The sequence below is a fragment of the Erithacus rubecula genome (assembly GCF_903797595.1).
Source record: "Erithacus rubecula genome assembly, chromosome: Z".
NCBI lineage: Eukaryota > Metazoa > Chordata > Aves > Passeriformes > Muscicapidae > Erithacus > Erithacus rubecula.
Window position 1 is genome coordinate 16924819 of NC_136661.1, and position 17062 is coordinate 16941880.

At 35.8% G+C, this 17062-nt stretch overlaps 1 protein-coding gene across 5 annotated transcripts in view; it reads left to right on the forward strand.

Moving 5' to 3' along the window:
* ARL15 (ARF like GTPase 15) overlaps nucleotides 1-17062 on the forward strand; it is a 219115-nt gene that overhangs the window by 180967 nt on the left and 21086 nt on the right. For 3 of the 5 annotated variants that reach the window (XM_079330427.1, XM_079330429.1, XM_079330428.1), the window contains one exon: nucleotides 9332-9442. The exons of the other annotated variants lie outside the window; for them this stretch is intronic. In XM_079330427.1, coding sequence (XP_079186553.1) covers nucleotides 9332-9442 — 111 coding nt within the window. The remainder of the gene's footprint in view (nucleotides 1-9331; nucleotides 9443-17062) is intronic. 5 annotated transcript variants of the gene reach the window in all.

Below are 17062 nucleotides of genomic sequence, written 5' to 3' on the forward strand. Positions count from 1 at the left end.
AAGAAAGAAAATACTGGTTCTAGTTTAAGGGAAACTACCAGAAAATTTGGTGGAAGTATTCATGAGCTACAAATCCTGCTAGATTTCTAGATGTTGGCAATGCTCAAGTAAATCAATGGCCAAAAAAAACATTTTTCCATCTGTATTTTTATAGAAGACTGAGCGTGGAGCACTGTAGTGCAGACTTCTGTCTGCTTGTGATTAGATGTTTGCAACATGAATTTTATTGAACTACATTTTAACCTACCTTCATAACCCAAAGCTGGTAAAGAACATGGTAGGCTGCCTATTAAATGTCTGTATCTCCAACAACAGTTTTCATTTAATTCAGCAAGTGGGGTTTTCTTGTCACTGCGTGGCTCTGGAAGCTGGGATGTGGGGAAAAAAAAATCAACAAATATCCTGATACTCGTGATAAAATCATAAGTTAATAATGCCGGTGGTGTTCTTGGAGAGGTATTTAAAATATTGACTTTGGCCCATGGAACACCTGAAGGCTTGGTACTTGTCTAGGCAGTTTGTTCTAGCAGTGAGCAACAGGGGAGCTCAAAAAAAAGATCCCCATTTAAATGAGAACAGCAACTGGCAATGCTCCATCAATATTGCAATGCAGTTTTCTCATTGCCCCTATTTTTATCTTTCTAAGTTTATTGCAGGAATTAGAAGAGCTTGTAGAGATTTTGTGGACTTCGGATTTATTTTTCTACATGCTCACTATGACTTGTACAACATTAGTAATGCTGAATCTGCCTTCATTCTGGATATGCAGGAAATTTATACCAATTGAAAAATTTGGTTTACCCATTTACTCATATTCATATTTTTTCATGTATCTATTTTGCAAATAAAATTAAAAATATTAGCTTCAGTCCAGGAACTTTTAAAAACAGCTTTTATTTAATGTGTTATTGTGATCTGTACAGTGTGCTTGAATGGAACCTCATCTCAGGAAATTTGTTCTTATTACCAAATTGAACATTTAGTATGACATAGATATCTAACAAAAAGTGTTTGAACATTCAATAAATGTCAGCTGGACTCAGATAAAAAATAACTTGCATTACCTGATACAACTTTTGGAAAACATGAAAAAAATGGTAGTTTAAAAATGTAATTTTTTGCTTATGACTTGGAAAGAAAATATAAAGGAATAAATTACTTGTAAATGTAAATCCTCTTAGCTTATGAGGGTAGTTGACATTGCTTTTCCTTCACACATTGAAAGAGATACATAACAGTAATCCATTATATGTGTCCTTCGTGTCCTGTTATAACACATCCAGATTATGTTCTGCAAATCTTCTTAAACCTGAAAAGTGTCTTCACCTTTGTACTTGAGAGTCAGACTGCAGGTCCCCAAAAAACATGTGCTAGATGTAAGCATGTGTGTATGCTGCTTTGCACAGCCTCAGTCAAAGTACGACAACAAATTTACTAATAATTAAAAGAATTATAGGTGTAGCAAGCAAGAAACAGTTTGATTGCATTATGTTAAGAGACTATATATCCAGGACAGTGTAGAGACACTCCAGCTTCATTGGACACACCTTCCCCATAAAGGAGAAGAGCTATAAGGTGTGGTTAAGTTACACTTAAAGGATACGGGCTTGTTTGTGGTGATATTTAGTTTGCTGACTGCTTGTAGTCAAACAGATTTTTGCTTATTGCTTCTAGTCTTGGCAATAAATTAAATATTGAAATCAACAACTTGTTACTACTTATATCTTTCGTGAGCAGCTATCTAAGTGACAAGCAGACATTGCTTCTGGGTGAGAGTGGGAGGGCAGAAAATAGCTCACTGTTACAGTATGGAGAAAAGGAATCAAAAAAAACATTTAAAGGTCTACCCCATCTATCCACAACTTTTTTTTCTCTCTTTTTTTTTTTTTTAATTGGAGAACTTAATTAGAAAATGAACTGTGCCACTTAAGAATATTATTTAACTTCATGTGCAATCATGATAAGATGAAACATTGCACAGACAAAGTGATCTGTGGTTTGTAACATTGGCATTTCTGTGTTCTCCCTGATGCTTTACCTTAAGACAACAGGACTTTCTTGAGCAATGGTAACAGTAAACCAAAGACTGAAACTACAATTCCTCATTAAATTGAAAAAGTCATCATCTCTATAGGTCAAAATACTTCCTGATGGTTTTTGTCCCCATTTCTAGGAGATCTGGAGCCTGTTTTTCAGAGTTAAGTGTTAAGAATATCTGATTTGAGATACAACAAAATAATTTACTATTAATTAAAAAAAGAATTTGTGTCTCGTGTAATAAATAAATTAACCAGAAACTACTGTCGTTTGTAAGTGAACACGTGAGAGATTTTGAATAAATGGGATCTTATATGTGAGGGAGTTACATACAGAAATAATTTTGCATGCTGCAGGAAGTGCTTGGTGGGGGTGGGAGGAATGACAGTGTGATATGGACTTACAACAGGTCAACTCATTTACAATCATAGTTCATACCCACTTAGCCTTCAGCAAGCACAAAATGACATAAATAAGTTCTCAGGGGATGTAAACTGTCTTGAATTTGTCTTGGGCCAGGGTGAACTGTCAGCATGATACTTGGAAACATAATTCTTTTCTCCACAGTGGCTTTTTCCTATGTCAAATCATCTGAAATTTTTAAAACTAGACCAGATATCTTGCTCTAAAGTTTGGTTCTAGTTCAAACAATAATAGCTGTGATCTGTACAGAAACTGTGGATTGTCTGTAAGACCAGAAATTGTCATAACTGATATAACTGTCAGTCTGTCAAATCAGAGATTGACGTAACTGTTCTTTCTAGCACAGTTACTTTTCCTGCAGAAAGAATTTCAAGGCCAAGTCTAGTTAACATTCTATACTGAAATTTTTGAGATTATTTTACTGTTGACTATGCAAGACTTAGTTTTACAGCACATATGTTTACATAAGAAAGCCTCTTCCTCAGAGTATTAATGAGAAAACGTGACCCTTCTCAAACATAAAGCTAGATATCACAAAAAGCAACCAAGTCGCTTGTAAGAAATAGATTTCTGCATGATTACATGTCCCAGTATTTTTAACCCTGAAGCAATACAAAATGTTAAATTTAAATTGAAGCAATAAATCTTTCCTTGGAAAGATGAACACTGTACTGTCTGCATCATACTGAAACCATTTTGCTTTGAAGCACTGAAGAAACACTTAATTTTTATTTACTATTATGAAGGAAACTCTTTCATTGCAGGGGAAAAAAGGCTGACAAATATGAAAATACGGCTGTGATTTGGGCAGAGTTCCAGAGATGGGAGAGAGTGATGCTTTTATCTTCAGAGGGTCTTTGACTGCTGCATTTATTCCATTAATAACTTCAGTATGGCTAATGTCACACTTTGTGCATTTTTCCCTGTGTCTGGCCTTTGTATAAATTGCAAAGGAAGGTATTTTGATGTTTAAATCTGTTGGAAAAAATGGTGCAGTAATATGCTGTGTGTCAATTCCCTAGATTACATGGGACACCATGCTGAAGTTTCTTTTTCATGAGTGTGGTTTTTCATACTTTTATTCTTCCCAGTTTGACTTTTAAATCCATAAATAAAATGGATTGAATAAAAATCATTGCAATATACTTACGAATAGTTCGTTCTGTAGTTTCAGAAGGCAACTGCAGTGAAATTATTTGACCAGACAAACTTAAAACTGTTGGGCAGTTTGAAGGAAAGGTCAGATCCTATCCATGTATAACAGAAACTGAGTAATGAAAGCACTTTGCTGTGACCTTCACTACAGCTTTTGTGCTTTGTGATCAAATTTATCATTTACACAGATTCACTCATTCTATTCTTATTCAGTATTTATTATTAGATATAAGTTTACGTGTTGAATGTAGGGATGTAATATGCAAGTGTATTGTAGAACTTATTCAGCTGCTTCTTGTCTCAATTTCTGCCAAATGGATGAATGGAGGATGTCTGTGAATATATATATATGCTGAACAAAATCATGATTTGTAAATTATATTTTAAAAAAACAGGTGAAGAAAAAATCTGTCAGTGAAAATTATTTTGCATTATCTACTTTAGTTGTAGTGAATGGATTCAATCTACACACACTAATTTATATGTACTGAAGGATAATAAGTCAAAGGACGTGAAACTTCCATGTCATTGGCCATGCCAGGATTTTGGAGTGCTCTGCAGTTGTTAATGTGAAAATACAGCCTACCTAACTGCCTTCCAAAATCAAAGATGAATGGGGTCTCTTTGTAACTCAATGAACAGTCTGATCTCATTGCATTGATCCTTAGCCATATGCTTCGTGGTGATACTAAGTCTTTAGAAAGGAGATTGCTGAAACATGCCACTATCTCCTTCTAGTACATGAAAAGCTGTTCTGGTCAGCTGAAGACTATACATTTAAGGGTTTTTTTTATATTGTACCACTGTTCTTCTTAGGTTCTGATGAGAAGTTTATAAGGCTTTGAGTATTCAAATAATATGAGGAATGTAAGTAATTTTGCCATCTAAAAGGTCCATCAAAGTATTACCTACATGGTACAGACAAAGAAATAAAGTTTCTAGTTGCCTCTACTGAAAATAGGATAACCATGCAAAACTTATTTGTCCAAAACATTTGACAGTGTTAAGCAATGGTTGGATCTACAGAATTAATAGCAAGTATTTTAAAGTATGGAGTACTCAGTAATTCCATACTCTAAAGAGTGCTCTTGAAAAACTAAGGTGGTAATTTCTAGTGGTTTGTAACTGAACTTTTTATTTCAAAAGTATATTTTCTAATAAAATACGGTCTTATTTTGTGCAGGTGTCTATGTATGGTGTGATTTGGAAAAGTGCTTCTGAAGGGAAAAATGCTTGTAAATCACAAAATATGTGATTTGAAGCTGTGCTGAAAAAGCCATGTGAAAATGCTGCTGGAACAGTTTTGAGGGCATGGAGATATGTAAGGGAAGATGTATGACTTCTTAGCATCATTTTAAGACTGTATAATAACTGGAGTTTTGCTCATTTTAATTGGACTTTTTGGTTTCTTCTATTGCTGTATAAAATTAGTGTGCAAAAAATTTGGTAATGTTGCAGAGCTATTAACCCATCAATACTTGCCCTCATGCTGCTGAGCAACTCTATCAGTCAGAGCTTCTCCGTCCCCTTAAAATTTTATGCCCATACTCCGAATAAAGCTAGAAAAAACTAGAACCCAGGGGACGTGGTCAAGGAACATGGTGAGGAGTCCAGTACTTCCTCTTGGCCCACACTGACTCTCTACTAAGGTCCTATGTAGAATTGCATGGCTTTACTTTTTTTTATTTTTTTTTTTTTTTTTAATGCCTAATACATATAATTTGTTTAATTCTAAAGCTTGGTGGTGGTGAAAACAAGGTAAGATTTAGTCTAGATTCTCTCATCATGCTTTTCAAAAATTCAGTTTGCTTCTGTTATCCATCATGTGAAAATAATCTTCCCATAACTGACCCAGGGCTGACTGCTAATACCTAATAGCAGTCTGTAAATTTTAAAAAGTTGCATTTTCCTCTTTTTTTAATATACCCAAAGCAAATGGAAAAACAACCAGGAAGTTTGGGAGGTCTAAGCTTTGCAGACTGCCAAGGTTGTATTGTCTGCATGAGTTCCTCCACTTAGTTTGTAGCTCATCTGTGGATATATTGTGGTAGTTTTGAGTGATTTTAAAACTATTTATGGCCTTTCACACAATGCCAGATATCCTGCACTCAAAAAGCCTCTAAAAGTCAAGACCAATCCAGAGTACCAGGTTAAAGTATATATTGCTATTGGTTTTTACTAAAGTGATGTTAATAATATAAACTAGAATGCTATGTGATAGAAACCTAAAAGCTGGCATGCGCATCATATAGCCTAATTACCAGTGGTTTATACCTGATGAATATTCCCTCCTTCTCTGCTAAAGTGCTCATAAATGAGCTGCACCCTATTGGCTCAAGCTTGCAATCCTCCCCTGAAATGCAGGGACTTTTACACTTTTGATGGTTCAGTCTCACACTCATTTTGAAATTTTTTATAGCTATTCTATGTTCATAGAAATCTGCAATTGGTATTCAGGAATTAGTATTTTTACTAATGATTTCCTATCTGTTTTTAAATTTTCATTTCATTGCATTCAGTTGGTTGGTTCCCTTGTTAAAAAAACCCCAGACCTTAATACCATACCATTCTTTCATGGATTTTAGGTTTTTTTTTCTTCCTCATCAAATTTGAAAAACCAAAGTCTCCAGCTCTCTTTTCTTAAACTGATAATTTTCCTTATTTACATTAGATTACAAGAGGAGTGTAGCCCTACAAAACCGTTTGCTATATTATTTTGCTTTGACATTGCTCTGGCTAAGTTTTTTCTCTTTTAAAGGAGTTCTATTTTGTTTTTAATCAAAACTGTGCTTCCCTTCTACTTTCTGAGCGTAATGTTCTGCTCAAAATTAATTGGGTTTTTTGAATCTGATTTTATAAATGTTGCTTTTCAATGGCATTCAAATATTAAATTGGTAATTTTGTTGTATTTTCTTGCTTAAGGGAAATGATGTATGATGCCATTGAGTAAGAGAAATTTTCCCTACTCTAGAGTCTTCTGCTCTTGGAATGAATGTTCTTATGTGCTGTCACATCCAAAAACTTCTGTAACTGTCTTAGATACTTCAGTGTAATTTTGTGTATTCAGAAAGTATGGACCATACTTTTTTAAAAATAGAAACATACTATCTTGGACTTAAACTATGGCAAGGATGCCTTCTGATATTGGAAATTAATTTTTTAAATTGTTCTAAATAATTTTTCGTTTTAAACTATTATTAACACTTTTCCTAATATAGATTCAATATGGGTATTTTGATTTACAAGCAATGTAAAGACAGGTATACAGAGTTCTTCTTAGTGAAGTATGAACATACAGACTGCGTGAATAACAGGTTCATGCAGTTCTCTGTGCATTGGCTTCACTAGACAATTCATCACTCTGATGTTTATTTCAGTTTATATGTAAAAGATCAATATATGATATACAGAATGGAAGTAGATTGCGTTTCAAATAAAAGCTTTGCTCAAACTGCTGCATTGAGTCACACCAAGGGATCATTTTTCTCAGTGCCCCTTTCTGACCATGGTTGGCTTGTAGTATCATTATACTAGTATAGGTACACAGTGATGCTTCACCCATCATCCTATCTTGGTTTCAAATGACCTTTAGGTACTTCCTAATTGTGCAGTGTTGCATTCATACCTTTCCACCTGAAAGAATGCTGCTTCCATGGATTTCTCAAATTAATTGTTGACTGCATTTATGCTTCTGACATCCACAGCATTCTGTGGTAGAAAGCTTCATAGTTTGGTTGTATTTTGTATGTGGGAAATTCTTTTAAAGGACCCATTAAATGAGTAGGTGGATTGTTGCACTGATGGAAATTTAAACACCAAAAATAGTAGCTGAGGAAAAAAATTTGCAACATGCAGTCATGTTTAACTACGTGAGTCTGATCAGTTAGGTCATATTTGGTTTTGGATGCCTAATTTCCCTGAGATTTATCCATTTGTTACATGTTGTGTATGGCTTGTGTAAAAGTAAACAGATATATTGAAAACACTGAAATTGCTTCTCCATAAGTTATGTTTTAAGGTACATATTCTCCTAATTAAGTGTTTTGCAATTCCAGTTACAAATAAGAATCAAAAAATAGTGCTAAGCATCAAACACTCACCCAATTATATTTTTTGGCAGATGAAAGTGAAGTAAATGCTCAAGTATGTGGGCTAAAAATGGCATTTTATTAGGACCACTACAAATATTCCATGTGTCTGTGTGACAGTGTATGAAGTCATTTATTACTCTGTACATATGTGTAACTTGCTGTTATGCATAATATGACATTTGGAGATGAAAAAAGTAATTGTAGGAGGGAGAGAATTTTCCCTCTCAGCTCCATGGGAAGTTGTTTTTATGTAGATAGATGCGTATTTGCATTTTGAAGGAGAAAAACATTCTCTTTCCTAAAGTAAAGTGAAATAGTTTGGGTTTTCTAATGTATAGATAAATTTAAAGAAAAAACATCTGAGAACATGGTTACTGCAGCTGCATTGTTATTGTTGTTTTTAAGGGAGAAGTATTGCTGTCTTTATGTCATCTGCCATCCTGCAGCAATTTCATTAGATTGCAGAATCATACTTTGTCAGGCATAGATGATTATTGGCAGGTGATTTTAATGGCCAGTGATGCCATATTGAACAGAATTTCTCTCTTTCTTAGAAATTACTTCTTTCTCTTCTGTTTCTTCAATTACTTATTTGGAGAAACAGTTAGTTAATTTGCTTTTTTGGAACTCGTACTAAGGTTCTGCCCTGTGTGTGTGGCTTCCAGTAAGAATATGAGATAGGATCTTGTTGGTATGTGGGAGAGAGGGCTTATGCTTCAGGCACATTTCCCTCTGTAAGTTTCTGTTTCTCTGCTAATCTTTTTCATCAATAACAAACGGCAGTGACCAAATTAACTGAAGTCTGTGTGGACTCATGTCTAGGTGACTTTCGTGTAATAATTTTTTAAAGTGGTAACTGATTTTACATTTTCAGTTGGTGGCATGTAAGATAGTGTGGCCTTCTTTTTGAGCATGCTATGGTTTGTGTTCAATGTGAGCTGCATTCTTTTTGCACTTTGTAATAGATAACACGTTATTTTGATGCATAATTCTGTTTTATTTTTAGTTTTTTGCATAGTGGATGCATTTCAGCTGTGGCTATCTATGGAAATGTTTTCTCTGCCCAAATGATTTACAATCATCTTCCCAAAAAATGGTTCAAAATTGTGTACAAGAAAGATCAGTGCTATTTCTTTCTGTTTCCATGTTGAAAACTAGCTGTAGAGAATACTTTTGAAAGTGGCTTTCTAGCTACCATGATTTGGTTTCATGTAGCTACACTGCTGTGGTTCCATGTCACCACATGATTTTGGGTGCTTTGTTGGTTGTTTCATTGGAATAAGGTAATGACCAATTTTAATATTCTCATCAATCAAATTTTGAAGCAGTCAGACTAACCTGCAGTTATGTTACATAACTTATATTTAGGTACTTCAACAAATAGTATGATGTTCAAGGTCTGAAAACCTGAGCTTTGCAAGTTCTCAATGCATCTGAAAACTGTGTCAACATTCAAAGTCAGCATTCAAATCTGGGTTAGAAATGTAACTGTAAGCATCTCATTTGAGAAATCGAGCCTAAATTAATTTCTGATTATTTTTGGCATTCCATATTGGTGAAATATTAATGTCAATCACGTGATATTGTGCTCTTAACATTGTTGGCTATTAAACTTCCTTCTACAGATTCTTCTGCAGTGTCTTTGTGAAAGATGTGCTTCACAGAGCTTAGTACCAAGTGTGGATAGCCAAAAATGGGCCATCAGGCAGTCTGAAGCACATGCAGATACTTCGGTGGTAAGGCAAAAGAATAAGATTCAGCAAGGGTTCTTTTAGGAATCAGCCTTTAATGATATTTATTAGTGTTTAATCCTTGATTCAGCAAAGCTCTTAAAGAAGGACTTATTTTTAAGTTTTCAATATATATATCTTTATATCTTCAATTCTTTTTCTAAAATAATGGTGCATTTTAAATATTTGAAGTTCAGCATGTGCTTAAAATCTATAATGCATATGAAAATTTTACTTAGTGTTGTATTTAATCCTGATTCTGTTTAATTTGCTGATGATCCTGTAAGAAATGAATAGGATCCAGTGTGGAAGATGTGCAAGGCCATGCACAAAGAATCATGTGGTTGTGGTAATTGAAGGCTTCTCTATCTGACTGCCTTTATCTTTTTTGTTTTTGTCTAATGCCAAATAGGTCAGTGAAACCTAGTGGTTTTTAGTGGCTCCTTTTGTGTTTTTTCTCAGTTCCCTTCTTTTGATACCCAGCTTGAGAGACCTTTTCTATGGTAAATGTTGACCATGAAAGACTTAGTAGGCACTTTGACTCTAGAAAGTGCTATATTTGTTTGACAAAACAAACGACAAATGTCTGGATCTTGAAATTAATAAAAAGTACTGGTCTTTATTTCTGTAGATCAGTTTTTTACAATAGTTAATTTGTTAATTCACAGCTAGAATTCTTTTAATGAACTTTCTATGTATCTATTTATTTTCTGTGTATTCTATTTCTATCTATCTGTGTTTTGTTGGGTTTTATTTTTTTGGGCAGATAATTTAAATGAGCCCCCCAAACTCTTAGTTAAGAACAGTATGATCTTGCATGTTAGATTTGGAGGAATTTCTGTGGGGATATTCCCATTAGAAAAAAGGCCAGTCTCTTCAGTTTGGCATTTCTCTCTTTTTTCTTAAGAACTCCTTATTCTCAGCTGGAAGATTTTTGCACTCAGTCATACTGCTGCTGCATGAGCAGTCTGTAAGCAAGCATAACCTGGCAGAGCTTCACATGTGAATAGTTGCAGTTGAACTTTTAGTTGCCCTCACAGGGAGCAGGAGAACACAGGGTTCATGGTGTTTATGAACAGTTCTTCCTTCATTATCACAGCACTGGTGCTAGTTACTGAGACTCAGCAGTCTTTTTCACCATATTTCTTTTGAAGCATCAAGGCTTTTAAAACAGAGAATGAGCTCCTTTGAGCTTGAGATACCTGCCAGGAGATAGAGAAAGCCAGTATCTTGAAGTAACTGCTTGGGTAACAGTTTTAGTTTTTGGGTAGCTGTTTTAGTGTCTGTTTTCACTCTGCTGGCTGAGTTGTGCTCTGCCTTTCTGCATGCCTCAGTATTCCTGGTGTGGACAAAGTATCACCCTGATTCTCCAGTAGGAGAAGCAGAAGGAGGCACCAGCTGCAGCTGCTTCTGGCTTTAAACCCATTGCCTATAAGTTTCTTTCTTTGTGACCCATGGTATCTTGTTACACTTTTTCATTACGCTTTTTTCATTAGCCAGATAATTTTTACCTTTGCAAGAAGAAGGCTGCTGTCAGTAAAGAGCCATATAAAGAGCCACAGATCTTTGGGTGGCTAAAAGAACATCATTGTCTGAAGGTACAACTTCCACTGTGCGTTTCTCCTCAGAAAGGAGTATTTGTCCCAGATGCAGAGCTTTTCCCACCTTTCCTGAAATTTGTGTACAGATAAGCTAGGAAAGTCTTCATCTTTCCTACAAATCGCCTTTGCTATAGTTATTAAGGAAACATCTTTCAACAGCAAAAGGCTCTGACAAGAAGCCAGCAAAGTTGTGAGTGGCTTTTTAAGTACTTTTCTGTTTGAAACTGCTGGGACACCTTTCAGGAGTGAAAAAGCACTACTGAAAGTAATTTGTAATTTACAGTGGAGGTGTGCAGACCTCAGTGACTTCACAGACTGTTTAGATTTATTGCTTGTCTTGATGTTACCAATCACCTTCCTTCTGTCATTTTGCAGACATCACAATTGTTTGGGGAAATAATTTCCTCAGGGTTTTTTCTTGCCTCCTTTTACTGATTATTAAGCTATCATTATTACTATACTGTATTGAAATCAGTCTTGCTGCGATGTTCCAGAATTTTATATTGACTTGTAAAATGTTTTTCAAAGTAGAGAAACAAGGCATTTCGCTGGTCTTGTACTTCATTTATCTCAAACTTGGTTGAATATAATACAAAAGTTTTATGGAATTAATGTTTATATTTTTAATTCGAAAAATATGTAATATTTATGGTACTAATTAGGTAGTCATGATGTTGCTTTATATCAGAGGGTCTCAATGCATTTTTCATTCTGCTATCAGTATTATTATCAGAGTAAGGTTGTGGTGAATGATGAAGAATAACAGCAAGACAATGCTTTTTATCTTGCTTAATACAACTGTCTTTCTGTATGAAGATTTCATGTCTCAGTTACTTCCATATAAGGTACCGATAGGAGAGTTCCTCTGTTGACTTCAGGTGGTACCTGAATCTTTTTCAAGCAAATGGTTTGAGACTATTTTAGGAGTTGTTTGGACTTATTGCAGTTTGGTTAATTTCTGTGTCTTCTTAGTTTGCATGTTTAGGGAGAGGATGAGGAAAAGGTAAGGGAAGCCCAGTATGTAAACATCTATCTTACTATGTTTTAGTTGCCAGAATAAGTTCTACTACATAGTAGTCAGGAAACAAAAAGAATCATACATTATAATTAATACATTGAATTATTCTACTATGGAGTTTTTAAATTTGTATTATTTAAAGTTCTTCTGCCTCTGGCAGTAACCCCTCCACTTCTCTGTATCATTTTTATAGTCAACTTGTGAAGTCAACTAACATGAATGTGTACATGCTTTACTAACTTAGAATAGACTAGTCAAATCACTAAAATAAACAGTGTTTTTACACAGTAAGATGTTATGACCCCAGGTATATTTCTAAGAAGTCCTCAAGAAACGCAGAGAAAATGTGATACCACTACAGCTCTTGCTGTAGTTTGGTGAAGCATCATTTAGAAAAAAGCATGTTAAGAAAAACAAGTTGTCCAGTGTTAAACTGAATTGCACATCTGTTTTCATTGAATGTCCCAAAGCTTCATTTCAGTCTGCTGCTAAAAGGCAGTTATTTGTCATAGCTGTCTGCCAGAACCCATTTAAATGATTTGAAAATAGGCTTGGTGGAGTGGCTGTAAGAGGGTGAATTAGTTCTGTGTACAGCAGCAGCAGGTTGGCCCAGCGGACTTCTGACCCAGAAGGATCCTGAGTCACTGCAATCTGTTCTGTGGGAGATGGAAGGCAGTATGACCTGGCTGTTGGACATGTTTTCAGCAGTCGTGAGAAAACAGCCTGTGGGCTAAGTGATGCTGTGGTGCTCCATGCTATTCCTGGCCTTGTGGGCTGTGGTGCTGCAGCAGATGGTTCTTGTCCAGTTGGGTGGATTTGAAAGATCAGAACAAGGTAAGCACAGGAAAGGCACTTGACTGGTGGGGAGAGGGGAAAGAATGAAGAGGGATAAACAAGCTATGTTTATTTTCTCTTTTTTCTTTGAAGTTTTTGCTTTCTATCTTTAAATTCTGTATAAATATATATAAATATCTTAACAAGTAAACAGTAAGACCATTTTAGTGGGCGAGGAGGACAACAAAAAACTACCATTAACGTTTCCATAATCAGCTGACATTCTGTTTGTATTTACTTGGAGGATCTTCAGTTGTGTTCATTACCTCTACATCCACAAACTTCTCAAACATGTTGGTAGCTAAAATTAATTAATATTAGGTTTGTAGTGTTGCTAAACTTAAATGGGAAAGCCAAAAAAAGATCTTGAAACTTCTTAAACACCCTTGGTTTTCTAAATATAGTCCTTTTGGTATTTAAACACAGGACTTTCCAATCAAAAAATCTAGCCTCTCAAGACTTGAGTGTTTTAGGAAACATAAAATCTAACTTAAATGTTACTCTATATGCATTTTGTACTCTGTTATCGAGAAAATAATATTTTATTCCTGAGTCTTGCTATGAAATTCTTGACTAATGGGCCATCTGTACTTCAGAATACTTTCTGCAGCCACTGACAGAGAGGTAGTTCTGCCTTGAAGCATTCGCCTTCTGGACTGTGCAACTTTGCTGTGCAGAGAATAGATTTTTTTACCTAATTTACACAGAGTTTGTTAGGGTAGTTATGTTTTGAGCTTTTCAGGTTGGGATTTTAGTGTGGGAATTCTAGTCTCCTGGCAATGCTTGCTATGTAATTATTGATATTGATAGCCTGGAAACATTTGGTTTTGATTCCTTTAGAAAATCTCCACATTCCAGAGAATATCAGCTAGATAAATAAAGATAAGAGCTGTGTGAAGTCTAGTCAGGTTTTAGGGGGTTAAGGTTTTGGGTTTGGGTTTTTTGCTGTTTTTAAGTTGGTTGGTTGGTTGGTTGATTTGGTTTATTATTATGATTATGATTATTATTATTACTATTATTACTGTACTGTCTAAAGTGGGAATATTCCACTGTCTGCAGACTTTTTCAGCACTGTGCATCTGACAAAAGACAATTATATTGCTGTACACATTTAAATGGTCTATTACTAGTCTGCTGCCAGGCACTAAAAATATATATATAACTCTCTGATCCAATTTTATTATTTTTCTCATTTTCTTTCTAGACAGTTTATTGTTCCAAAAAATTGTTTAATTCCCAGTCATGATGCACTGTTAATGGGCTTTAGCATCTTGTCTCCTTGGCTTCATGCCAAGCAGAAGTCTCAGCTATCTTTTGAACAACATGTGACATACATGTAGCATCAGAACTTCTAATATAGCTGTTAATGTGAGGGAATGGCAGAAAGTTGTTCAATGTACTGAAATTCTTTATGCATAAATTTACCCATAAAAATAAGAGATAGATTTGCTAACAAAATATTATTTGTATAAATTTAGTTTTACTCTATTTTAAACCCACTGAATGTGTGGATTCAAACTTACCTGAAAGGGAAAAATAGCACTTAATATGGACATAGCTTATTTATGCACAAAATTCTCATATAGATGAGAAATAATGTAAAATTTGTTCTACTAGTAAATACTGGGAAAGAGTAAGCAATTTTTCATAATTCTAAATTACCATAATTTTCTGCTTTCCAACATTTGATCTGGACAAGCTCAAGAAGTTGACCTGTGGGAATGTGATGAGATTTAACAAGAACAAGTGCTGGTGCTGCGCCTGTGTCATGACAGTCCCAGGTATCAGCAGAGGCTGGGCATGAACAGCCCCAGCCCAGCCCTGCCCAGAAGGGCTTGTGGGTGCAGTGGGTGAGAGGCTGGACATGCCCCAGCCATGGCACTGACAGCCCAGAGAGCCAAACGTGTCCTGGGCTGCATCCAGAGCCCCGTGGGCAGCAGGGCAGGGAGGGGATTCTGCCCCTCTGTTGTACCTTCATGAGACCCCACCTGCAGTGCTGCACCCAGCTCTGGAATCCTCAGCGTAAGAAGGACATCAGCTTGTTAGGGAGAGTCCAGAGGAGGCCACCAAGATGATTGGAGGGCTTGAACATGTCTATTATGTGGAAAGTTAAAAGAACTGGGATTTTTCAGCCTGGAAATGAGAAATCTTTGAGGTCACCACATTGTGTCTTTTCAGCCTGTGAAAGCAGCCTAAAGAAAAATGGAAAGGGACTTTTTACAAGGACAAGAAGGAATGACTTTAAACTGAGAAGAGAGTAGGTTTAGATTAGGTATTAGGAAGAAATTACTAAGAATGTGACGATGGTGAAGCACTGAAACAAGTGGATCAGATAACGTTCAAGGCCAGGTTGGATGGAACTCTGATCAACCTGGGCTGATGGGTGACATCACTCCCCATGACAGGGTAGCTGTTACTACATGATCTTTAAGGTGCCTTCCAGCCCAGGGCATTCTGTGTATCTAAAGAGAATGGGTCCTCCCTTTGTTCTCCAAGCAAACCCATCCTCTATAGCTTTTTCTGTTGTGCCCTGCCTGGCAGTCTAACTTTTGTCTAGGTAATTGGCTGAGAGTTTGGATGTATTCACTCCTCTGTAAGGAATTTATAGAATAGCTAGATGATAAACACTAATAATGCACCATGTTTTCCAAAAAGACGAGGAGTTCTAAGGAAAACCCAAAAACATGTCACAGCTCCTCACTAACACACCTGTGTTATTCCCGTTCTGGGTTCACAGTATGTGCCAGTTCCAGGTGCTGCCAGAGCCTATTTGTAAGTGAGTCTATTTTAGGAGACACTTTCTGTGTAGAAATGACAAGTTTCCTGAACTTCTCCAAGGCACAGACTCAGAAAAGAACAAGTCTGAGCTGGTGTCAGTTCCTAAAAGGAAGTGTTTTTCTTCTGGCTTGCCATTACCTGGCTGAGCTTATTCCAGCATACTTGGGACGGGGGTGGCTGGGATAAATTGGAAAAAATTGCTTGCAAGTCAGAAGTAAAGTATTTACCGATCTGAGTGCACAAAACTGGTAATCAAACACTTGGTGAAGTAACTTGCCATTTCAGGATTATAATCTTTCCTTTCCGCTTTCCATCTGCAAAACTGAGAAAACAGTACTTAGTTCTCACCAGGAATAGATGACATTTCCTTCATTAATGTCTTGGGCATGAGAAAGTATTCTTCACAAATGTCTTCAAGAATTCAATAATATTTTTGAGAAAGAGAGCTGGTATTGCTATTGTAATTTGTGCTAATTCTAACGTTTGTTTAAAGTAGGTGTGCCCTTAGAATGAAACCAAGTGATATAGAAGTAGAGAAACTAAATTTGCTGACCTCAAAGTGCTCAGCAGTTATATTTACATTTAAAAAATATTCCAAGATCTGAATTTTAATTTATTGAAGACATGGTTCGAGTATTTTACCTTCTCTCTATATATGTTATATATGGTTATCTGTAGGATTTTAGGTGTTCCATTAGCTGAATATTAGATACCATAACTGATTATGAGGATGGGAAATGTTATCATATTGTTTTATTAACCATGCTTTCAATGTATATCATGATGATGATTTGCATTTGGCAGTGGTGTTGTTGAACTAGAGGGGATAATCAAGTGGTTCAGAATTGGTACTTGCATTAATGAGTAAGCATGAGTAAGCATAAAAACTCTGCTCACATTGAACCTTTTCCAGATTCAGGTGCATCTGAAAGACAGGGAGTAGTGTGGTATTCCTTTAATATCTCAGTACTGTTAAAAAATTAATTTTTTTAACCCCAGTATTATGAGCCAAAATGTGGACTTTATGGAGTGAGAGATTTCAGATGAAATTAATGGGAAACACTGGAGAGAAATGAGAAGCTGTAGTGAAGATGGAGTCCTTATTTGATAATGGCTCATACTGACCTCTTGCAATTTCTAGTAAACAAAATTAATCTGAAACTAATCATGATCTCCAGATCATTTTTCTGCTTTGAGTTCTGTATCTTTTCCTCTGTTTTTAATGGAACATATCTTTCTTTTGCTGTCTATCTCTCTCACCATTTCTTCATCTATTCCTGCCTTCCTGGGTTCTCTTTTGAGCTGAATTATGGAAACAAGAAATTACAAAAACCTCAACCAACCAACCAACCCACCCTACCAAGTAAAAATAAAAATTAAAATAAATAAATAAAT